At 41.4% G+C, this 26,217-nt stretch overlaps 2 protein-coding genes across 2 annotated transcripts in view; both read left to right on the top strand.

Annotated features, from left to right (window-relative positions):
* The first annotated feature begins 2,109 nt into the window (after window positions 1-2,109).
* LOC109152442 lies at window positions 2,110-2,448 on the top strand. The gene has a single exon (XM_019300142.1). The coding sequence runs from the start codon at window positions 2,110-2,112 to the stop codon at window positions 2,446-2,448; it is 339 nt and encodes a 112-aa protein (XP_019155687.1).
* A 10,556-nt stretch (window positions 2,449-13,004) lies between these two features.
* LOC109147943 (cinnamoyl-CoA reductase 1-like) overlaps window positions 13,005-26,217 on the top strand; it is a 31,124-nt gene continuing 17,911 nt past the window's right edge. The window contains exons 1-3 of the mRNA XM_019295622.1: window positions 13,005-13,016; window positions 16,452-16,454; window positions 26,163-26,173. The gene's annotated coding sequence lies outside the window, so the exon portion shown is untranslated. The remainder of the gene's footprint in view (window positions 13,017-16,451; window positions 16,455-26,162; window positions 26,174-26,217) is intronic.

The raw sequence follows: 26,217 nt of genomic DNA, 5'->3' as shown, positions 1-26,217 counted from the left end.
TTATGTTTATGGACATACATGCATATAGGTGCTATAGTGTTCCTAGGATTAAGACTGTGTAATGGTTCAACAAGGGAAGTAGGGAGACGCTACTAGATGCCAATGCCACTCTCATAGGCATTGGACTCTCAATTAGGTTGTAGCCTCATTCTCATTGCAACTTAAATCAATTAAAACAATTAATCAAACACATGGTATTCACATATCATTTCAACTCCCTTTTCTCAACGAAAAGTTGGACTAGTGAGAGGGGCGGCTATGGCGTTGCTCTATTCTTATAGTTATCCATGTAGCTCTTGTATAATTGGACCCTAACTAGGCATGAACCTATTTAAACCACTAAGCTCACAACTAGAACCATCATTGAGTTATTACATTGTCTAGCATTGCAATTCAAATCACATAGCAACCATCATTCACAAAGCAATAATTGATCTTGAATTTTTTTAAAAATAAAAGACTAATTCATTAATCATAAGCAAAAATGTTTACCATGTAGATCGTTAGAATACAATGCATTCTTTACAGTCAGACATAGAAAAAAATTTCCTAGAAATGTTATAAAAAACTTTGTTAGGAACACTTGTATTAGAATTTTGATGATACCAATGTAACCTAGAAAGTAGACCCCTAACCGTTATTACTTTTTGATCGCTGCTTTCGTCCTAGACGAAAGTTGCCATAACTCATATGTAATTTGTGTTAAGATAGCCAAACACACGAAGGCGAGTTATGATTAGTTGTTAGGGTTATCAAGACCAAAGAAGACACGAAGCATGAAGCAAGTTCAGCGAGAGTTTAAGAGGAGTTGTCATTTAACACGAAAGGATGGTTTTATTAACGACAATTCTTTAAGACATCTCTTCCCACCAACAGCAAGAAGAATGTCTCCTCTGTCTGACTTGACAACATCCTAGGATAAAAAGGACCTCAACTTGTGGGACACGCATATCAAGGGACATTAAATGAAGATGTACTATTTCCTGGAGCTAAAGGATAAAACCCTAAGGCTCTCCATGCCATCAACGGCTACAAGGTACAATCTCATTAATGGTGCATTTAATGCAAGAAGCTCCCAGGTCCTTACCCACTGGTTAATAGGTTTGAAAATTTCATCTCCCTCCAACGGGTGGAATTTTCCTCACCTATAAAAACCCACCTTCATCAACTTAGAAGGTGTTGGTTCTTATCACTCGATCTATCCATACGCAAAAGCTCTTAAACGCTCTCAGCTCTCTCAAGCTTTTGTGAACCAGTGTTAAGGTGGAAAGATACTTGAAGAAGCTCATTGACCTCATCTTACACCTTAAGGAAGTCTTGCCATTTGAACGAAGCAATCATTCCTCTCAGTCAAGACTTCATCACGTTGGAGAAATCCAACTCTGAAGAAGAAGTTGATAGAGGCGGAGTAAACTCGAGGAGTTGAAAAACCTACGAAGGCTGTCCGGCTTAGTGATCAAGGAAGTCTTTGCGTAATTGTACTAACGAGTGATAGTGCAATCCTTCCATAAGTTGTGGAAGAAGAGTGGAGTAGGCAAAGTTGGCCGAACCACTATAAAAATCTCGTCTCCCTATCTCTTTACTTTTGCTTTCAATTTCTGCATCATCTCATCTTTCGCATCACCACCAAAACTCTCGTTATAAACAAAAACGTCCAAAGTAAATAAACGAAGTTAACATTTCCGCTGCGTCAAAAACACCGAAAGGTCATTTTTAGGGCAAAACACGAAAAGAGTCTATTTACCCCCCCCCCCCCCTCCCGCCCGCTCTAGACTCTCCTACAACTCTATCGGGACCAACAAGTGGTATCAGAGCCAAATACCTTGAACGGTAAAGGCTTTGCATTTACTGCCTGGTAGATCCCCTATCAAAATTCTGAAATCTGCACATTTTCAGCTTTGCACGAATTTTTTTTAAATGGAAAAGGATCATGCTAACCGCTCTAAGCAGCTTGCTTTTAGCCTCTCTAAATTTGTTGACTGGAAGATAAGAATGCAGGCCCTCCTCTGCTCCATACATGACGAAATGTGGGACGTCATAACAACTGGACCAATTACAGTTATGATGGCGAACACACAAGCGGCAGCTTAAGGGGCCGGTGCTGAGCAAATGATACCGAAGCCAAAAGATTCATACACCTCGGAAGAAAGGACAAGAGCAAACCTGGATAATGTAGCACGAAATATCCTCTACAACTCCCTTGACGACTCCTTGTTCCCAAGAGTCCGAAAGTGCAAGAATGCCATGGAAATATGGAAAGTTCTGATGGACCTAGGAGAAGGTGATGAACAGGAGAAAGACAACAAATTGACTGTAGCTATGAAGAAGTTTGAAGACTTCAAAATGCTTCCAAATGAGACAATCATGGACATGGAGCTGAGGTTCACTAGACTCATGGGAGATCTGACAGATCTCGGAAGGAACTATCTGAAAAGGAAAAGAATCTGAAGATACTTCGTGGTCTGCCAAAATCTTGGGAAATGAAAATCATCGCAATGAGAGACAACCGAGACATGAAAACAACGAGCACAGCAAAAATTTTCAGTGATCTTAAGGCATACGAGTTTGAGCATGAACCGAAAGATGTCGAAGAATCAGAAACCAGAAATGTAGCTCTCATGGCCAGCCAACAAACAACATCATCTAACAGGTCAAAATCTAATTCTTGTGATTTCTTATCTGATGAACAGTATGCACTATTTATTAGGAAAATGAAGAGGTTCATGAGGAAGAACAACTTCCAAGACTCACACCGTTCGGGCCACCGAAAGCAACACGAAAGTTCACCTCAAACCGCAAAAGCGGAAACCTCGGACTCGCAATTGCTGTGCTACAACTGTCGAAAACCAGGACACTTCAAGGACAATTGTCCTCATCCAATAGTGAGCAAGCATCAAGACAGCAACACTACCAAAAGCCCATCCAAGTAGACTGGAGAAAGATACAAAAGAAATGACAAGCCAGAATCATCAAGCTCCAGAAACGAGAGAAGAAGAAAGGCGATGGTAGTGAACGAAACCTCTGACACAGTTGAGGCCGAAAGTAGCTCCTCGAGCTCGAGTTCAGATGACGAAAGCACTGAAGAGGAAAAAGGACTACTATGCCTGTTCAGCCAAGAATCAGAAGATCTATGCTTTATGGCTGACGAAGATGAGGTAAAATCTCACTCATCCTCTTGTTATTCAGCTGAGTCTAGTTCTGTAGGGAGTCAAACCTCCAATGAATCTGTTACAGAAATGATGAGGAGGTTCAAAGTGATCAAAAGCACATACTCCAAACTTAAGGAGGAGAACTCTCGGCTCATGATTAGCTACAATGCGCTAAGGCAAGTTCGGGTTGAGAACATAAAGCTAGCCATTGCTAAGGAGCAACTTGAGAAAAATGTTCTCGCTCCGAAGGAACAGTGCATAGCAAGAGAAAAGAGAGAGCAAGAACTCCTTGAAGTCTTAGATAAATTCAATAATTCGTCCAATCTAATGGACCGAATGTTAAATGAATCTAGACTGCCCGGGGAAAAAACGGGAATTGGTTTTGACCCCAGCTCCTCTTCACAAGTCGGCTTGAACAAACCCACGAATGCATATTCTCACGAAAGCTTTCAAGCTGCGTTTGTTCAAGGTCCAACCCAGTTGTCTGAGCCTATGACGGAGGTTAACAATGTCGCCACACCACAACCAACAAGCCTACCGAAAGGAAAGGCTGTACAACGAATTGTGGACCCTCGAAATGAAAATTCTTACAAAGGCAATCCTAGACAGAAATATGTCAAAAGGAATGGACCAAATGGCAATGGACAAAATCTAAACCATAAGAAAGGTCAGCCTAGTAAGAATATTCAATCAAGGAATAGGCAGAATATTGACCAGAGGCAATATCGTCCAAAGCTAACACAAAAGAATCCTAATCAAGGAAACCCGAGAAATGGACGAGTCAGACAAAACGAAATATCTTTCAAAAGATCTGGTTATGGCAATGGATGGACTGGGCCATCAGAGGAAGATTGGTTTGATTACCCAGAACCTCTATCAAGAGCTGAATTTGAGATAATTCATCTGCGTAAACAAAACAATTATTCCAAGTATTATGAAAACCCTCTTGAAGAATATTTTCACGAGAGATATAATGCTAAAACCTTTGCCAGTATCCATTATGATTACCGCACATCTAATGGATATAAGGGACCAAGGATGAGTCGAAGAAACTCTAGGTTCATGTGGATTCCAAAGCTGACATCTAACCCTCAAGGACCCGAAAATCAAGGGGTACCTAAAAACACATAATCTTTCTTGCAGGACAAACAAGTCATATAGTATGTCGATAGTGGGTGCTCAAGAAATATGACTGGTGATAAAACAATGCTGAGCAATTTCAAGGAAGTTGATGGACCTAAAGTTATATTTGGAGGAGAAAACAGTGGCAAGACTCGTGGAAAAGGAGACATCATCAAACAGGGAATAACCATACAAGATGTATCATATGTTGATAGACTAAAGTTCAATCTTCTAAGCACAAGCCAATTTTGTGACAAAGGATACAAAGTCGAATTCTCTAAAAACGAGTGCAAAATCGTGAACACGAAGGATGGAAAAACGGCACTGACTGGTCAACGAAAGAAAAACATGTACGTAATCTCGTGGAATTCTTCCAATACTAACGTTTGCTTTGTGGCAAAATGTGATGCAGATCTTAGTTAAGAATGGCACAACAAGCTGAGCCATCTCAATCTGAAAACAATCAACAAACTTGCAAGGAATAATCTTGTGAGACATCTGCCTGAAGCATCCTACATAAAAGATAAAATCTGTGAGGCGTGTCAGAAGGGAAAACAAATCAAATCATCCTTCAAGTCCAAAGATGTGGATTCTAACTCTCGCTCATTAAGTCTTCTGCACATGGATCTTTTCGGACCAGTTGATCCAGCAAGTCTAAGTGGAAGAAAGTATACTCTCGTCATAGTGGATGATCACACGAGATACACTTGGGTGCTTTTCTTAAAGAAAAAGAACGAAACAGAAGTCGCTCTCCCCAATCTCCTGAGACAACTTCAGACTGAAAAAGAAGTCAAGATCATTCGGATAAGATCAGATCAAGGAACAGAATTTGTAAACAAAATCATAAAAGAGTACTGTGCACAGAATGGAATCTTACATCAACTCTCGGCAGCACGAACTCCTCAACAAAATGGAGTAGCCGAAAGGAGGAACAGAACTCTGAAAGAAGCAGCACGAACAATGATCGCTCACTCAGGATTGCCAAAGCGATTTTGGGCCGAAGCCATAAATACAGCATGTTACACACAAAACAGATCCTTGATCAACAAATCCCACAACAAGACGCCATATGAACTATGTAAAGGTAAAATACCGAGTATTGGTTACTTTCATGTTTTTGGTTGCAGGTGCTTCATACACAACAATGGAAAGAATCATTTGAGAGCTTTTGACGAAAGAGCAGACGAAGGATTGTTCATGGGTTATTCCTCAGTCAGCAAGGCCTTCAGAGTACTAAATAAGCGAACAATGGTTATTGAGGAATCTATTCATGTCAAATTTGATGAACTATCTGAGAAGAATCCAGCTGGTATTATACCATCAAACAATCCTCAACAAAACTCTAAATCAAATGAAGAAGAACTTTCAAATGATGAAGAAGATATACTATCCTCCTACACGAAATATCAACTGAAGATTTCTGAGCCCGAAAACACAATACAGGAAATGAGCAACGTACAACAAGTCAACCCTAACGTTCAAACACCATTCGAACCTATGATCTACGTACAGCTCCCTGATATTCCTAAAATAGATGCGCAGGCTCAGCAAAATACTCTTGAACCCGATCTTAGATGGTTAAAAGATCATCCTCCAATCAAGTGATAGGAAATATTCAAGAAGGTGTACGAACAAGAGCCTCTCTACACGAAAGCATGATGGCATGTTTCTTATCACAAATGGAACCCAAGACCATAGAAGAACCATTAAGTGATCCTAACTAGGTAATCGCCATGCAAGAAGAGTTTCATCAGTTTGAACGAAATGATGTGTGGGAACTTGTGTCGAGACCAACTCATTAGAATGTCATTGGAACTAAATGGGTCTTTAGAAATAAAATGAGTGAAGATGGGTTCATTGTTAGGAACAAAGCTCGTCTTGTAGCCAAGGGATACTGCCAAGAAGGAGGAATCGATTTTGATGAAACCTTTGCCCCTGTGGCGAGACTTGAAGCCATACGAATATTTCTGGCCTTTGCAGCTTACAAGAACTTCAAAGTCTATCAAATGGACGTAAAAAGTGTTTTCTTAAATGGGCTCCTTGAAGAAGAAGTGTATGTTGAGCAACCGCCTGGTTTCGCAGTTAATAATGAACATGAAAAAGTCTATCATCTCAAAAAGGCCCTATATGGCTTAAAACAAGCTCCAAGAGCCTGGTATGATACACTATCACACTTCCTTATCAACTGTTGATTTATGAAAGGAGCTGTAGACAAAACACTCTTTCGTATCAAAGACAATTATCACATTCTTCTAGTACAAATCTATGTTGATGACATTATTTTCGGGAGCACGAATCCTGTGCTTTGTGAAAAGTTCTCAATCCTCATGCAAGGCAAGTTTGAATTGAGCATGATGGGAGAACTTAACTACTTTCTGGGATTGCAAGTAAAGCAATGCTTAGATGGAATATTTATTAGTCAAGCCAAATACACTAAGGATCTAATTCGAAAGTTTGGCGTTGATGGAAAAACATCTGCCAAAATTCCAATGAGAACATCTCTCAGAATGGACATTGACAATGAAGGGAAAGATGTGGATCAGAAAAACTTTCGTGGCATAATTGGATCTCTCCTATATCTAACAGCAAGCAGACTTGACATTTCGTTTGCTGTTGGTGTATGTGCACGATTTCAAGCGAAACCAAAAGAAAGTCACTTAAGTGCAACTAAAAAGATCTTGAGATACCTTAAAGGGACGCAAAGTGTTGGACTTTGGTACCCGAAAGGAGGATCTTTCGATCTTGTTGGCTATTCAGATGCCGACTTTGCAGGATGCCGAATTGATAGAAAAAGCACCTCAGGAACGTGCCAGTTCCTAGGGGGAAGACTTGTGTCATGGTTCAGCAAGAAACAACACTCTATTGCTACTAGTACGGCTAAAGCCGAATACATAGCAGCTGGAAGTTGTTGTGCCCAAATTTTATGGATGTCACATCAATTAAAAGATTATGGCATAAATGCACGAGAAGTGAGCATTAAGTGTGACAACACGAGTGCAATTGCTATCACACATAATCCCGTCTTACATTCACGAACTAAACATATTGATATCAAGTATCATTTTATCCGTGATCATGTTGAGAGAAAAAATATATCTCTTGAGTATGTCAACACTGACGATCAACTTGCGGACATCCTCACGAAACCCTTAAGTGAGGCAAGGTTCTCCACTCTGAGGCATGAGATAGGAATGATTGAGATGACATAAAGCCTTGAGAATCAAATCTGCAAAGATTTTCACAATATTCCTCGATATTCTAGCCAAAAAGATTTGTATTCATATCACACGAAAGGTCTCTATAAAAGGAGGAACATATTGTCATCAAATTCTTATAATTAACAAGAAATCGAGTTTTTGTCTTTGTATGTGCAGATATGAGTACTGGAAGTGAAACGAAGACAACAATCACTGAGAAAAGAAGGGAAGAAACCGCAATATTTAATGATCCTTTGGTGAATGAGGAAGATCTAAACGACTTTCTTGCATACTCTCAGAACATTCAAAATATGTTACGAAATCCTACGGAAGATGAATCGCGAGAATCATTTCACTCCGTCGGCAATACTATAGGGTATGCAAAGGAAGATAGCGTGTTGGAACGAAGTGACAGTTTTGACTACTCACCATCTAGCACCCCTCCAAGACTACCGTCTCCTCTCAAATCCACAGCAAGTAGCAAAAAGAAAAAGGCCTGAAAATCCCATTAGGCCTCAATGATAAGCTGTGCCTTTGTTATATCTGTTTACATCACGTTTCTTAAATAAATCGCTTTACTTTCTCGTTTTTCATGAACTTTCTGATATCGTTTCCAACACGTAATGAGGCTTCAGTATCCATAATAGTTTAACAAGTTACACACGCAACATTTGTGCCTATAAATTGAAGTCTCTTGTCGCAATTCTTTCTCACATATTCGATTCTTTAGTAAGAAAAATTTCTCAGGTATGGATAAGGGTAAAGAGAAGATGGATGAAGCCGAGGTTCAAGCTATCCATCATCTTCGAGAAGCAAGCAAATTGACAAGTGCTACAATAACAAAGATAGTAGAAGATGGTGATAAGGTCCACGTAACGTTCACTATGCCAAACTCGGCCACTCCGAAAGATGAGGCCGAGAGAAGGGTCATTCGTCTAAACCATTATCTCCAGAAAGCAAGTTTGCCCAATGCTACCATTATCAAGCTGGAGGAAGACGGTGAAAGGGTCAATGTGACATACTCCATGCCCAACACAACAAATCTTAAGGAAAAAGAGACAATGGACAATGTTGTCAACGAATCTCGGGCAAAGAAGGCATATTACCTGGAGCAAGCCAAACGGCTTGCCAACGAAAGGATAATGATGTTGAAGAGCGCTAACAAGCACTCAACAAATCCACCTAACTTTCGTTGGTACCCTATTCCTGAAGTTCCACAAAGTGATGAAACCTACGAAGACTTCACTTTGGCTCACTCTCAGTCACCCACCAACCCAAACACGCCTACCCTCACACTTGAGGAACTGGACGAATATTCAAATAGGGCTAATCTGCCCGATGTGACTGATGAGTTTTCCCGTCTGGAACTTCACGTGCCTTATCGCTTTATCTGAATATTGCTTGTCTTATTTGTATGGTTTGGAGTACCTCTGCACGAATCTCTTTAATGAAGTTTCCTGTTTATTTGTGCCATTACTAATTACTCTCTTGACCTTGATACTTTTATGTCATATTATCTCTCTCGGGTCAAAGATGGAATTATGTCTTAAAGTATTATACATGAGTTTAATGCTAATTGACTCTTCAGAAATCATAGACTCCCCCTATTGATCAATGATAGGAATATTTTTGTAAGTTTTGATGAGCCAAATGTACTTTAGATCCCCTTAGTTTTTAGGTCTTTTAGTACAAGCATCATAAATCAGAATATCGAGTCAAAAGGAATCTACCATAGGAAGAACAAAATTAATTTGAGAAATTAATTTTGGTCCTACAAGTATTCATCCGAGAAAGAAGCATAAAGGAATGACATTGCAAAGAATGATTGGATGAGCCTAACGGTGAAATGGTAGAAGTCCTTACTCAAAATGATCACACCTGAGATCGATTCCCCCTAAGGACTTATTTTTACATGTCAAGTTTTCGGACAAGCAAAATGTCCAAAAGAACACAATGTTCTTAAAAAGAGCACAATGTGACAAGGAGCACAATGCTACCAAAAAGAGCACAAAGAGCACGATGTATGCTGACAAGCACAATGTATCAAAAGGAGCTCAATGTTCAAGTCAAGGAGTCAAGGAGCACAATGTGGCAAAGAAGCAAGATGATCAGAAATTGGATAAATTCGAAGGAATTTATTCTAATTCTACCCACATGCCACAAGAAGCCAAAATTGCCTGAAAGACATTTGATTAGAACGGAAAAAAATACCTATGAAGAAATGAATATAAAAACTTATCCTAGAAATAAATTCTATCAGATGAATTTATTTCAAAGATACGTTGGATATTCAATATGACAACAAAATAATATTTTGAACAACTAGAAAATCAATTGGAGATAAGATATTATTTTGTCAGGCAAGTTGACTATCAAATCAAAATTGAAGACCTACTATTGTCAACAATATCAGGCTATGAAGATTCAAATTTCAAATATCAAATTATCCCACTCCAACGGATATATTTGATTGCCTATAAAAAGCCATGAAGACTTGAAGACAAGCAGAGATAGAGGTGCAATACAAACGGATAAAACAAAGTGCAAAATTCAAAAAGTGCAAGTGCTCAAATATTCTTAGAGACTTAGTCTGAATAGTCTCAAATCTAGTTGGAGAGAGAAACAATTACCTTTGTATTTGTAATTGTAGAAAGAGTATAGCTGTGTGCAAAATACTCTAGTGAGTGTAGCTGTGTGCAAAACACTCGTAGTTGCTAAGTGTAGCTGTGTTCAAGACACTTAGTTGGCGTTGAGTATAGCTGTGTGCGAAATACTCGGAGTTGAGTGTAGTTGTGTGCGAGACACTCGGACTTGGGTGTAGCTGTGTGCAAAACATCCGGAAGAAGTGCTTGTGTAGCGCTTATTCACTATTGTAACTGTGTGTGGAAAATAGTGAATTTCTCCTAGACGCGAAAGGAGAAAAGTGGACTAGGAAGATTACGCCACTTCTGAACCACTATAAATTGTCTCTCTCATTTACATACTGCACTTACATAATTTGCTCTATCTATCTATCTTATTCGACTAACCCTTTTACTATTCACAGTCAATCCTAATCTTTCGGGTTTAGTGTGTTTTCACGTGTGCATGTGACTCAAACTTCACGAGCTTAAATATTGAATTGTTCTAAGCAAGTTTGACGTGTTGCATGTAACATTCGTTACACGGTCGACGTGATACGATATTTATTTACAATCTTGAATATTATTATATATTGAGTGTACCATCTCCTTTAAATATTCAAGATATCTCTGTCACTTTACATATTATCTGTACCTATCTTACATGCGCATTTAAATTATTGATTGGGCATAACTCTTTACATACTACTTATTCCGCTGTGCATGTAACACCCCGTGTTACGACCCCTAAGATCAATTAAATCATTTAATCAATTACCCAAAAGAAAGAATTAAATCACAGTAATTAATTAGGAAGGCCCACCATAGTCCACGGGCCCTTACCCCTAAACCCAATCCTTAGTCCCAAAAGAAATAGAACTAGCAAGCCCATAATATTAGTTCCTAACTAGGACACCTAAATATATAAATAGGGGACTTAAGAGGCACCTAGAAACCCCCACAAGATTAACGCCCCACCTCCCCAAAGAGCTCCAAGAATCCCCCTAGAAGAAATCAAGAAAGCTTAAAGAAAGACCCTTCATAGCCAAGGAATTAATTAAGGCTAAGAGGTAACCCATGTCTCAACAAAACCTATTTTCATAGTTATGATTCCCCCTTAGGGTTTCCCCATATTATTGTGTATTAATGACTTGTGATGATTATTATTGATGATTGATGTGATGATCCCATGGGGGATCTTGATAATCTTGATACTGGGAGATTCTTGATAATTATGATGTTCTTGATGATTATATGGAGTTCTTGATGATTATGTGTTGTTATTGATAATTGTGTGATGCCCGTGATGCTTATGTGTTATTCTTACCGAATCTTGCAAATAGAAGGCGAATCGTATTCTTGTTGATATAAAAGTGATTAGAACCCTAGGTTGTATTGTATGATATTATTCTTGGATTATCGGGTGGGGAAATCGCATGTTTGGGTGTTGATTATGTTTAGAAAAGCATGATAGGTTATGTGCCGTTCGTTTCTCGTATTGATCCGTTAATTGTCTACGTGTTGTCGTTGATTGCGTTGTAGCGTGTCTAAGCATGGTTTCGGGTTCCACAATGGTTCCCGGGGCGAATTTGTGTGATAAGAGTCAGTGGGGGGTAGGTGGGGGGGTAGGGGACCCGCTACCTACCCACGGCCAGAAAGTGTATCTCCGGCAGCGGGCAGCCGACGGGCGGGCAGCTACCCGCCGGCGACCCGCTGCCCGGAACAGTGTTACCGGCGGGTGGCCCCCCACCCACCGGCTACCCGCTGGAAATTCCCCCATCTCGGGTTCCCGGCTTCCCCGTTTGATGTTCCCCCGTTCCCCGTGGTGTCCCAACGGACTCCGTTTATCGTGCATGTGTCTAGTTTGATATTTCGGGTACCGTTCATAGGTTTATGAGTCTATTACATTGCATGCTAGTTGAATTGGTATCCCGTTGACCTAGGTGGAAGAAGTATGAACCCCTTAGGACTATTCTTAGTATGTGATGGATCACGCATAGGTTTTGTTATACGTTTTCTCCCCCTTCCCAATGTGTTAATGTGGGCTGCATGTACTTGCTATGTGATATGTGTGCATGTAACCCCGAGTTGGTTAAGATCAATCGGGCTATACGGGCAGTCGGGTGGGCTGAGAACCATACCGGCTGTTAACCAGGCTGGTAGAGACCGGTCAGGTATTTAAATATTATATAGGACTAAGTTCCACTATACGGGCAGTCGGATGGGCTGAGAACCATACCGGCTGTTAACCAGGCTGGTAGAGACCGGTCAGGTATATAAATATTTTATAGGACAAAGGTCCACTATACGGGCAGTTGAATGGGCTGAGAACCATCTCAACTGTTAACCAGGCTGGTAAAGACCGGTCAGGTATATAAATATTATGTAGGACAAAGGTCCATCAGCCGGTTGCGATCGGCTCCTCCGTAATGTGAGACGGGGCAGGGTGCTGCGGGGCCGTGTCAGAGCTATATGCGCTGACCCTCATGTATGGGCATGCGATTGGTCCTGTGGCGCCAACAAAGTGTGCTATTTGATGAAATATGGATGAGTCGTGTTTATGAGTATATTGGGGGATTTGACTATGAGATTTATGCTAGGGATTGTGTATGATGGGTTATGATTATTATTCGTGATCAACTTTATCTGTCTTGCCTGTTGTGGATTGTATACGCTTGATTATAACTGTTGCTTGTGTCTAGCCTTATCTGTCGAGTCATTCCCGGTTTTAAAAGCTAGAGTCTCGTAGGATATATCTTCATGCTTCAAAATGGTTTTCGTATATCTATATATATCTCTATATGTAATGTATTTCCACGCGTTGGAGTGGGTTACCAGCATCTCTCGCTGAACAGATATATTTGGCTTTAAGGCACAGAAGAATAAGTCACTGGAGCGCGTTAGAACTTGGAGCGTAGAAGTAGATAGTTTCCCTTCTGGCCTGCGTGCCATGTTTATGCATTTACTAAGGATATTAGATAGTTAGCCTGTGCACCTGAGTTCTCTAGCTCAGGTGTGGCATAGCACCCTGCACTCTTGTATTATGTTTTGGGATTTAATGGGATTTCACCTTTATTTTATAAGTTTTAAGTATCTTGAAAATCTGGGGTGTTACAGTTGGTATCAGAGCCTAAGTTTGACCCTAGGATAAGACTCTTAAGACCGGACTTTAGGACATTAGGCTTGAACTCTAGGTATTAAGAAACATAGGATTCAGGAATCTTAGGACGCGCGGTGAGATTGTGAAACCTACACATAACCCCCCTCCTCACTTTATCCCTCTCTAACTTAAAGGAACTCTCCCCTTCACTTATTGCATCACGGTAAGAACACAAAATAACATCGACCTATGAACTCCAGGATGGCACCGAGAAGAAGACAGGTAGGAATGCCAAAACTCCCCACGGAGGAATTCCTGACTCAGAATCTGCAACGCCTGGCCCAAATTGCCCAGGCACTAAGTACTACCGTACCCCAGCCTTTACTGAACGAGAACTTGGAAATCCACCACCAAGTCTCGTCACACCAACCACCCACCCTCTCAGGAAACGAAGACCCCACGACCCTCGAGGAGTGGATCGGGACTTTCGACAAGATATTCAGGGCAACTAAATGCCCCGAGGGCCACCAAGTAAGAATGGCCTCCTTCTACTTCAGACACGAGGCAGACACCTGGTGGGCTCACGAAGGACCCACCCTTGAACAAGACCCCGGATTCAGCTGGGAAACCCTAAAAACGCGACTACGAGAACAATTCTATCCCAGCCACCTAAGAGCCACCATATACGAAGAATTCCTCCACCTAAAACAAGGTGCAACCTCGGTCACGGAATACTACCAACAATTCCACTGACTGGCTCGCCTCATCCCCGAGCTAGTACCCACCGAGAGGGTCAAGACCGAAAAGTTCGTAACGGGTCTTGACCCCGAATATCAAAAAGACTTAGCCACGCAAGAGCCAGGAACCCTCAGGGAAGCCTATGCCAAGGCATCCCAGCTACAACAAGTGTCAAACCAACCCCGGGAAACACGCCTGGGAAACAAAAGGAAATCAGAAGGAAATCACATGAACCCCACCCGCGGCCTTAAAAGCCCCAGGGCCGCCTCACCCCACTTAGTCACAACGCCAACCGCTCAAGGAAGAATCCTCACTCTAAGCAAAGCCAAAATTGGGGATAGCAACATAGTCTCCGGAACCTTCCTAGTACACGCCACCCCCGCCACTGTGTTATTTGACTCAGGGGCTACCAACTCATTTATAGCAACCGAGTTTGCCACTCGGCTCGGCCTCAACACCAGCACCAAGGTCCGACTCCAGGTCAAAGTGGCCTCTGGCGAAATCCTAGAATGCGACCGCATGTACAAGGATATAATGATCACCATACAAGGGATGGAATTTCCCAGCAACTTAATCCGATTCAAACTGGATGGGGTACAAGTGATTTTGGGCATGGATTGGCTAGGAAAATACCAAGCACAAATCCTATGCGGAGAACAAAAAGTGGTCCTACGAGGACCGAACGGTAAGAGGGTATCTTACCATGGAACCCACCAGGAAGCCGGGATCAAAGTGGTGAACATGATGAAAATGAAGAGATACCTAAACAAGGGAGGCGAGGCCTTCCTATGTTCGGTCGAGGACCTCAGCACCAAAACCCCCGAACCACAAACCATCCCAGTGGTAAGCGAATTCACCGACGTCTTCCCGGACGAAATCCCCGGGGCACCCCCAGTCAGAGAAGTCGAGTTCACCATAGATCTCGTACCGGGCGCTGCCCCAATTTCTAAACCTCCCTACCGATTAGCACCAAAAGAAATGAAGGAACTAAAAACGCAACTGCAAGAATTGCTAGACAAGGACTACATCCGTCCTAGCACCTCCCCATGGGGAGCGCCAGTGTTGTTTGTTAAAAAGAAGGACGGGAGCATGCGCCTATGCATCGACTACAGGGAACTTAACCAAGTCACGATAAAGAATAAGTACCCCCTTCCCCGAATCGACGACTTGTTCGACCAACTTAAAGGGGCAAGGGTATTCTCAAAAATTGATCTAAGATCCGGGTATCACCAAATACAGGTGGCCAAACCGGACATTCAGAAAACAGCCTTCCGGACACGTTACGGTCACTATGAATTCACCGTAATGCCCTTCGGACTCACCAACGCGCCTGCCATATTCATGGACCTCATGAACCGAGTGTTCCGACCCCACTTGGATGACTTCGTCATTGTATTCATTGATGACATCCTAGTCTACTCCCGAAACAAAGAAGAACACGAAAGACACCTCCGCATAACCCTGCAAACCCTAAGAGAGCATCAACTATACGCCAAGTTCTCTAAATGCGAATTTTGGAAGGACAGCGTGGCCTTCCTGGGTCACGTGATAACCAAGGAAGGGATTAAGGTGGACCCCGCCAAGATCCGTGCCGTTAAAGAATGGACCACACCAAGCTCACTCACCGAAGTCCGAAGCTTCCAAGGCTTGGCGGGCTACTACAGGAGATTTGTACCCGACTTCACCAGGATAGCCCAACCCCTCAACAAACTCATGAAAAAGGAAACCCCCTTCCAATGGGACAACGACTGCGTCATGGCCTTTCAAGAATTGAAGGATAAGTTAACCACGGCACCTGTACTCGCCATCCCCTCCGGGGAGGAAGGATTCGAGGTCTTCAGTGACGCATCCAAGAAGGGGTTGGGGTGCGTGCTAATACAAAAGGGCCGAGTAATAGCCTACGCATCCAGGCAGCTCAAAACCCATGAGGAAAACTACCCCACCCACGACCTCGAGCTAGCCGCCATCGTGTTCGCACTAAAAATTTGGAGGCATTACTTGTACGGGGTGCAATGCAAGATTTACACGGACCATAAGAGCCTAAAGTACATCTTCACCCAAAAAGACCTAAACATGAGACAACGGAGGTGGTTAGAACTCATAAAGGACTACGACCTGGACATCCAATACCACGAGGGAAAAGCTAACGTGGTGGCAGATGCACTAAGCAGGAAGACTAACCACTCCCTCAACACCACTTGGGTCCTACCGGACCAACTGTACAGGGATTTCCAAAGACTGAATTTGGAAATAATAAAACAAGGTCAAAACCACCCCGGCACCCACATATTCAACACACGAGTCGTGCCTACGCTCTTCGAAGAAATCAAAATAGGGCAACAGCAGGATCCGGAACTAGATAAAATCCGCCTCGACCTAACCCAGGGGAAGGAAGGACCCTTCAAAATACACGAAGACGGCAGTCTCCGTTACCAAGGTAGGTGGTGCGTGCCCTCGACGCACCCCCACTTGAAGCAAAAAATCCTGGAGGAAGGACACAACACCCCATACTCGATTCACCCAGGGGGTGACAAACTATACCAAGATGTAAAAAGGTCGTTTTGGTGGCCCAACATGAAAAAGGAAATCGCGGATTTCGTGGCCAGGTGTCTGAATTGCCAAAGGGTGAAGGCCGAACGATGCAAGCCCAAGGGACTCGTACAACCCCTTGAGATACCACAAGGAAAGTGGGATTCCATATCCATGGATTTCGTCGGGGGACTACCCCCAACAAAGACCGGCAAGGATAAGATTTGGGTCATAGTGGACCGACTAACCAAAACAGCACGATTCATCGCCATGAAGGAAACGTGGACAATGACACAACTGGCCCAAGCTTACTTGAGCCGAGTAGTGAAGTATCACGGAGTCCCCCGAAACATCGTATCCGATAGGGACTCCAGGTTCCTCTCGCAATTTTGGAAATCACTGCAAATGGCCTTGGGTACACAACTAAAACTAAGCACTGCTTTCCACCCCACCACGGACGGCCAAACCGAGAGGACCATTCAGACCCTCGAAGACATGCTAAGAGCATGCGTGTTGGACTTTCAAGGGACATGGGAGGAACACCTAGACCTCATTGAATTCTCGTACAACAACAGCTACCACGCGAGCATTCGCATGGTGCCCTACGAAGCTCTATACGGACAAAAGTGCAGAACCCCCTTATGTTGGGAAGACATGGTCGACCCAATATCACTAGGGCCCCAACACCTACAGGACACAATCACCAAGGTCAAACACATCCGGGAAAGGATGAAAGCTGCCCAGGACCGCCAAAAGTCCTATGCCGACCAAAAGAGGAAACAAGCCGAGTTCAACACCAGGGACAAAGTCTGGTTAAGAATCTCGCCCACATGAGGGGTAATGAGATTCGGAAAGAAAGGAAAGCTCAGCCCTCGATTTATCGGCCCCTATGAGATCATAGAAAAAGTTGGGAACCTAGCCTATCGCCTCGCCCTACCCGTCGAACTAGAACGAGTACACAACGTATTCCACATATCCCAACTAAAGAAATACGTACACGACCCGAGTCACGTGCTTCAACCCGAGGTCGTGAACCTCGACGAGTCACTAGTATACGAAGAAAGACCCGTGAGGATCCTGGACACCAAGACAAGAAACACTCGTCGCCGAGCCATAGAAATGGTGAAAGTCCTCTGGACCAACCATGGGACCGAGGAAGCAATATGGGAGCTCAAAGACACAATGAGGGAACGCTACCCCGAACTTTTCACACCAGGTAACTAAGAAAAAGTCACACGGCAAAGACCAAGCTTCGGGGACGAAGCTTCCCGATAAGGGGGGGAAGAGTGTAACACCACGTGTTACGACCCCTAAGATCAATTAAATCATTTAATCAATTACCCAAAAGAAAGAATTAAATCATAGTAATTAATTAGGAAGGCCCACCATAGTCCACGGGCCCTTACCCCTAAACCCAATCCTTAGTCCCAAAAGAAATAGAACTAGCAAGCCCATAATATTAGTTCCTAACTAGGACACCTAAATATATAAATAGGGGACTTAAGAGGCACCTAGAAACCCCCACAAGATTAACGCCCCATCTCCCCGAAGAGCTCCAAGAATCCCCCTAGAAGAAATCAAGAAAGCTTAAAGAAAGACCCTTCATAGCCAAGGAATTAATTAAGGCTAAGAGGTAACCCATGTCTCAACAAAACCTATTTTCATAGTTATGATTCCCCCTTAGGGTTTCCCCATATTATTGTGTATTAATGACTTGTGATGATTATTATTGATGATTGATGTGATGATCCCATGGGGGATCTTGATAATCTTGATACTGGGAGATTCTTGATAATTATGATGTTCTTGATGATTATATGGAGTTCTTGATGATTATGTGTTGTTATTGATAATTGTGTGATGCCCGTGATGCTTATGTGTTATTCTTACCGAATCTTGCAATTAGAAGGCGAATCGTATTCTTGTTGATATAAAAGTGATTAGAACCCTAGGTTGTATTGTATGATATTATTCTTGGATTATTGGGTGGGGAAATCGCATGTTTGGGTGTTGATTATGTTTAGAAAAGCATGATAGTTTATGTGCCGTTCGTTTCTCGTATTGATCCGTTAATTGTCTACGTGTTGTCGTTGATTGCGTTGTAGCGTGTCTAAGCATGGTTTCGGGTTCCACAATGGTTCCCGGGGCGAATTTGTGTGATAAGAGTCAGTGGGGGGTAGGTGGGGGGGTAGGGGACCTGCCACCTACCCACGGCCGGAAAGTGTATCTCCGGCAGCGGGCAGCTACCCGCCGGCGACCCGCTGCCCGGAACAGTGTTACCGGCGGGCAGCCGGCGGGTGGCCCCCCACCCACCGGCTACCCGCTGGAAATTCCCCCATCTCGGGTTCTCGGCTTCCCCGTTTGATATTCCCCCATTCCCCGTGGTGTCCCAACGGACTCCGTTTATCGTGCCTGTGTCTAGTTTGATATTTCGGGTACCGTTCGTAGGTTTATGAGTCTATTACATTGCATGCTAGTTGAATTGGTATCCCGTTGACCTAGGTGGAAGAAGTATGAACCCCTTAGGACTATTCTTAGTATGTGATGGATCACGCATAGGTTTTGTTATACGTTTTCTCCCCCTTCCCAATGTGTTAATGTGGGCTGCATGTACTTGCTATGTGATATGTGTGCATGTAACCCCGAGTTGGTTAAGATCAATCGGGCTATACGGGCAGTCGGGTGGGCTGAGAACCATACCGACTGTTAACCAGGCTGGTAGAGACCGGTCAGGTATATAAATATTATATAGGACTAAGTTCCACTATACGGGCAGTCGGATGGGCTGAGAACCATACCGGCTGTTAACCAGGCTGGTAGAGACCGGTCAGGTATATAAATATTATATAGGACAAAGGTCCACTATACGGGCAGTTGAATGGGCTGAGAACCATCTCAACTGTTAACCAGGCTGGTAAAGACCGGTCAGGTATATAAATATTATGTAGGACAAAGGTCCATCAGCCGGTTGCGATCGGCTCCTCCGTAATGTGAGACGGGGCAGGGTGCTGCGGGGCCGTGTCAGAGCTATATGCGCTGACCCTCATGTATGGGCATGCGATTGGTCCTGTGGCGCCAACAAAGTGCGCTATTTGATGAGATATGGATGAGTCGTGTTTATGAGTATATTGGGGGATTTGACTATGAGATTTATGCTAGGGATTGTGTATGATGGGTTATGATTATTATTCGTGATCAGCTTTATCTGTCTTGCCTGTTGTGGATTGTATACGCTTGATTATAACTGTTGCTTGTGTCTAGCCTTATCTGTCGAGTCATTCCCGGTTTTAAAAGCTAGAGTCTCGTAGGATATATCTTCATGCTTCAAAATGGTTTTCGTATATCTATATATATCTCTATATGTAATGTATTTCCACGCGTTGGAGTGGGTTACCAGCATCTCTCGCTGAACAGATATATTTGGCTTTCAGGCACAGAAGAATAAGTCACTGGAGCGCGTTAGAACTTGGAGCGTAGAAGTAGATAGTTTCCCTTCCGGCCTGCGTGCCATGTTTATGCATTTACTAAGGATATTAGATAGTTAGCCTGTGCACCTGAGTTCTCTAGCTCAGGTGTGGCATAGCACCCCGCACTCTTGTATTATGTTTTGGGATTTAATGGGATTTCACCTTTATTTTATAAGTTTTAAGTATCTTGAAAATCTGGGGTGTTACAGTGCAGTTTAAACTTACTCTATTTACTTGTTACTTAGAGTTGAAGTTACCAAAGAGTTATTTATTTTGAAAAAGCTTGAAAGTCTATTCACCCCCCCCCCCTCTAGACTTTCACCACCCTATCGGGACCAACAATTGGTATCAGAGCGGTTGTCTATTTGAGTCAATTTTGACTACTAGACAGATCTCGAAAAATCAAGATGATGAAAAGAGATATGGCTCTTGCCCAAAATTTATTATTTTCCTTAGAAAAATTTGATGATTGGAAAATTCGCATGCAGGTACATTTATCAGCATTACATGATGAAATGTGGGAGTTGTTACGAGTGGTCCTATTGAGATTTTGCAAGTCAACACCTCATCCGTACAAACAAGTGACACTCCACAATACATTCCAAAACCAAAAGAGGAATGGTCTCGTGAAGATAGAACAAGAAATAACTTGGACAATATTGACAAGGATATTTTGTTTAAATCTATCGATGACACGATATTTCCAAAAGTTCGAAAATGTCAATCCGCGAAGGAAGTTTGGGAAACGCTCATTCAAATTGGTGAAGGAGACGAGCAAGAAAAGGATAATAAGCTCACTATAGCATTAAAGAAATTCGAGGATTTCAAAATTCTAAACGGCGAGAATATTACCGACATGGAAACAAGATTTGCCAAAATCTTAGGAGAAATTAATGATCTTGGAAAAGATATTAATCAAAAAGAAATCTCACTCAAAATTCTACGTGGTCTACCATCTACATGGGACATGAAGGTCACGGCCATGAGAGATCATAGGGATCTAAAAACCCTATCGACTGATAAGCTCTTCAGTGATCTAAAAGCTTATGAATTTGAGATGAAATCAATATTAGAGGAAGATCATGAAGAAAAGAACAATGCACTTGTAGCCGAGCAACCATCAACCTCAAGGTCAGTACAAAATGTTGAATTATTGCCTAATGATCAATTTGCTCTTTTTGTCAAAAAATTTAGGAAATTCATGAAGAGAAGCAACTACAAGAAAAATCCACAAGGGAAATCGTGGAATGCAACAAAGAATTCAAAGAAAGAAATTATTGAGTAAGATTCGAATTTATGCTACAACTGTAGAAAGCCTGGACACTTTGCAGCAAGTTGTCCACACCCCAAGGTAAGTAAAAGTCAATATACAAATGTTTCTAACTCAAAACAGGAAGAATACAAGCCCAAAGATAAAAGGTTCACAAAGGAGAGAAGAAAAGCACTCATTAGTGACCCACTTGAGATAAGTGAGTAAGAAGAATCTTCAAGTGATGAAAGTGACACCTCAAAGGATGACAATGCAATGTTTTGCATGAGCATCTCCAACAACTCACCCTACGAGGACATGTGTCTTATGGCAAATGGAAATGAAGAAAATGAGGTAACATCTAACTCTTATGATTCTGTCAATTCTTCATTTTCTAGAGAGTCCTTCTTTCACTTAATGGAAGAATGTCAAACCGTAATGGACACTCACTCTCAACTCAAAGAGCGCAATTGTCTTTTGATTCTCGAAAAAGATCAAATAAATGAAAAATTGCAAAATGCTCTACTTGAAGTGAAAGACTTGAAAGATAAAATTATTTGTCTTCAAGAAGAGTGTAAATTAAGGGAATTGAGAGAACACAACCTTAGAGAGGTTATAGCAACATTTACACATTCATCCAAAATAATGGACAAAATGGTAAATATGCAAAAACCCTCAAGTGATAAAACCGGACGCGGTTATGATCCATCGTGTTCTCAAGCCTCCAAAAACTTGGCCAATTCTACTACTACTTTAAATAATAAAGTCCAAGTAGTAAAATTTGTAAAAGGTCAAGAAAGCGCAGCGAGACAAGGAATTGGTTATCAAACTAATGTCAAAATTAATACTGTTAGGCCGAAGCCTCAAGGAAATAATATTTCGCCTAAACAGTATACAAAAAGGCAAAAGTTTGTTCCAAAATGGAAATACACCAATGAGTCTAGTGCACAAAGCCCTCATAGGAAAATGGGAAGGAATCCAAGAATTGAGGCAGGGAGATTTTATCCCTCCAGACAAGATTGGTTTGATAATATTAAACCACGGACTAAGTCCAAATTTAATGTCTATCATAGGCTCTACCAATCTACCTCCCACGTGCCAAAAAATCGAGTAAATTTTCAAAAACCGGCACAAAAATTGTTTTCAAAAATTAAATATGATTATAATGTGTTTAATGGTTACCAATCACCTAAACTTAGATCAGTGAGTACAAGGTGGATTTGGGTACCAAAAATGACTAACACCCAAGGACCCAAATCAAGTTGGGTACCTAAAAATGTGTAATTTATTTGCAGGAAGTTTGGTACTTCGATAGTGGATGTTCTAGACACATGACTGGAAATAAATCTAGTCTTGTGAATCTAAAAAATATCGAAGGACCAAAAGTTGTATTCGGTGGAAATGAACGATACGGCATAACAAAAGGAATAGGTACAATATTTCGAAATGGTCTGAAAATCGAAGATGTATCCTTCGTTGAAGGTCTAAAATTCAACTTGTTAAGTACAAGTCAATTTTGTGACAAAGGATATCTAGTAGAGTTCTTCAAAGACAAGTTCCAAGTGAAGAATAATTCCTCGGGAGAAGTTGTGCTCGAAGGAATAAGGAAGAAAAATATGTATGTTGTGGATTGGAACACAACAAAAGAATCAGTGTGTCTACTAGCAAACAACTCACACGCAACAAGTTGGGAATGGCACAAGAAGTTGAATCATCTAAACTTCAAGACTATTAACAAGCTAGCAAGAAACAAACTCGTTGAAGGTCTACCCGATATTGTCTACAAGAAAGATCAAATATGTGATGCTTGCCAGAGAGGAAAGCAAGTCAAGTCATCTTTCAAATCCAAAGCTCAAGAATCTACAACAAGACCGCTAAGTCTACTACACATGGATCTATTCGGTCCAGTAGACCCAGTAAGTCTAAGTGGTAAGAAATATACACTAGTTGTTGTTGATGATTTTTCCAGGTACACATGGACAATATTTCTCAAAAAGAAAAACGAAGTCGAGCAAAAGTTGCCAGAACTACTCAAGCTACTACAAAACGAGAAAGACTTGAAAATTGCAAAAATCTGAACTGATCGTGGAACAGAGTTCGTGAATCAAGTAATTGAAGCCTACTGCAATTCTCAAGGAATTCTATATCAATTATCTGCCGCACGTACACCGCAACAAAAATAGAACGCTAAAAGAAGCCGCACGAGTGATGATTACGTCAGCCGAGCTACCTAAAAGATATTGGGCTGAAGCAATCAACACCGCTTGCTACACGCAAAATCGAAGCTTGATACACAAGTCTTACAATAAGACTCCGTACGAATTATGGAAAGGGAGAAAACATAAACTCAATTATTTTCATATTTTTGGCATCAAATGTTTTATTCTTAATAATGGTAAAACATATCTAAAGACTTTTGATGAGCGTGCAGATGAAGGAATATTTTTGGGATATTCATCTACCAGCAAATAATTGAGATGGCTCAAAAATCATCCTCCAAAGCTAGTGATTGGAGATCCACGAGAAGGAGTAAAAACAAGGTCCTCAAATATACACACTTTATTTTCTTGTTTTCTTTCTCAGGTGGAGCCCACAACTCCACAAGCATTGAAGAAGCTCTAAGTGATCCAGATTGGATTAATGCAATGCAAGAAGAGCTTGATCAATTTAAAAGAAGTGACGTATGGGAATTAGTTCCAAGACCTAAAAATTACAATGTAATTGGAACAAAATGGGTCTTTCGGAATAAAGCAAATGAGGATGGAATTTTCTTACGCAATAAAGCATGTTTAGTGGCAAAAGGATATTCACAAGAAGAAGGCATAGACTTCGATGAGACATTTGCACCCGTTGCAACTAGAAGCCATCAGGATATTTCTAGCCTATGCCGCGTACAAGAATTTCACTGTCTATCAAATGGACGTGAAAAGTGCATTTTTAAACGGCTTACTTGAAGAGGAAGTCTACGTTGAGCAACCTCCCGGTTTTGAGGTAAAAGGTGATATTAATAAGGTCTACAGATTAAAGAAGGCGTTATATGGGTTAAAACAAGCACCGAGAGCTTGGTATGACACCCTATCAACGTTCCTAATTAACTGTGGTTTCACAAAAGGCCTTGTTGATAAAACCTTGTTTAGAATTCAAGAAAATGATCACATTTTATTGGTACAAATTTATGTCGATGATATTATCTTTGGTAGTACTAATAAAACTTTATGTGAGAAATTTTCCAAGCTAATGCAGAATAAGTTCGAGATGAGCATGATGGGAGAGTTGAACTACTTTCTTGGTTTACAAGTAAAACAACTCAACGAAGGAATATTCATCAATTAGGCCAAATACACGAAAGATCTTATAAAGAAATTCGGTCAAGATGGAAAATCCTCAATCAAGATCCCAATGAGTACATCGTTAAGATTGGATAAAGATGATGAAGGCAAGGACGTTGACGAAACAAAATATCGAGGAATGATTGGATCATTACTATACCTCACTGCAAGCCGACCAGATATATCTTATTCAGTGGGAGTATGTGCCAGGTTCCAGTCAAAGCCAAAAGAAAGTCATCTTCTTGCTACCTAGAAAATCATCCGATACCTAAAAGGAACAGTCAATGTGGGATTATGGTATCCCAAAGAAGGTAATTTTACACTAACTGGTTTCTCAGATGCAGATTTTGCAGGATGTAAAATCGATCGAAAAAGTACCTCAGGGACATGCCAGTTCTTAGGGGGAAGATTGGTATCATGGTTTAGCAAAAAGCAAAACTCCATAGCCACGAGTACAGCCGAAGCTGAATATATAGCCGCTGGGAGTTGTTGTGCGCAAATTCTTTAGATGAAACAACAATTAAAAGATTATGGCGTGAATTGTGAAAATGTCAACATACTATGTGACAATACAAGTGCCATAGCTATAACACACAATCCCATGTTACATTCAAGAACAAAACACATTGACGTGAGACATCATTTTATCCGGGATCATGTCGAAAAGAAGGAATTATCAATCGAATACATCCCGACCGAGAATCAATTAGCTGATATTCTCACAAAGCCTCTGTGTGAATCAAGATTTTCGAAATTAAGACACGAGATGGGCATGATTGAATTGAGCTAAGTTTCTAAACTCTATTTAAATTATAAGCTCAATTTTTCATCTGAAATTTCGTTACTTCATCTGATAGATTATTTTCGTGCCTATGTGTCACACATGCAAGAGTTGTCACATCTTCATATTCAAGTCTACCTATCTCAATTAAATGTGATAAAGCACATAATGCTTGCATGTCTCTTCTATCGTGTATCAATACTTTTATGTACACATATATACACAAATAAATTTATTTAGATCTACACAATCTTACCATTTAAGAGTGATAAGATAGCATGATGATGGTTTTTATCTTAAATGAGAACACCTTTTTATGGTAGTTGTATATAATAAATTGTCTAGAAAGAATCAATTTTCTTTTTCTTTCTCCCAACTACATAAAAACGTGTAGATATGCATATATTATTTTCGGAACAGATTTAGTGCTCTATGAATTTTATTTCAGGTAAAATCAGTCCGAGTATCTAAATTTTTGGCGCCACATCAGCAGACAAATTGGATGGAGAATAAATAACCTAAACTAACTATTAGTTAGGTCAAAGGTTGGAAGCTCTTGGAATATCAAAAATACCCCTCACTTATTAAAAGTCAACATTCAATTGTGAGGATATTTTTGTAAAGGCACCTCCCTTCCACCCAACCGGTTGGAAGAGCCACCATTACACTCGAAACTCTCAAAATCTTTTCACCTTCCATAGCCGAAACCTCTCAATCTTCATCTCTTTCAAAATCTTCAATCCCTCAATCTCTAAAAATACCAAGCACATTATGGCCGAGAACTCTCAACTCGCACAAAGGATCATCCATGCACTTCAACAAAGTAATCTCATGAGGTTATGCTCTTATCCATACTCAGGATTTTATGATGGAGATGTAGCAGATTTTTATGTGAATGCCAAGGTTGTTGGATGGACCATTGAGTCCACCGTGAA

Source organism: Ipomoea nil, unplaced genomic scaffold (assembly GCF_001879475.1).
Source record: "Ipomoea nil cultivar Tokyo-kokei standard unplaced genomic scaffold, Asagao_1.1 scaffold0268, whole genome shotgun sequence".
Taxonomy (NCBI): domain Eukaryota; kingdom Viridiplantae; phylum Streptophyta; class Magnoliopsida; order Solanales; family Convolvulaceae; genus Ipomoea; species Ipomoea nil.
The sequence above is the reverse complement of the archived record's forward strand: the minus strand, read 5'-3'. Positions and strand labels throughout refer to the sequence as shown.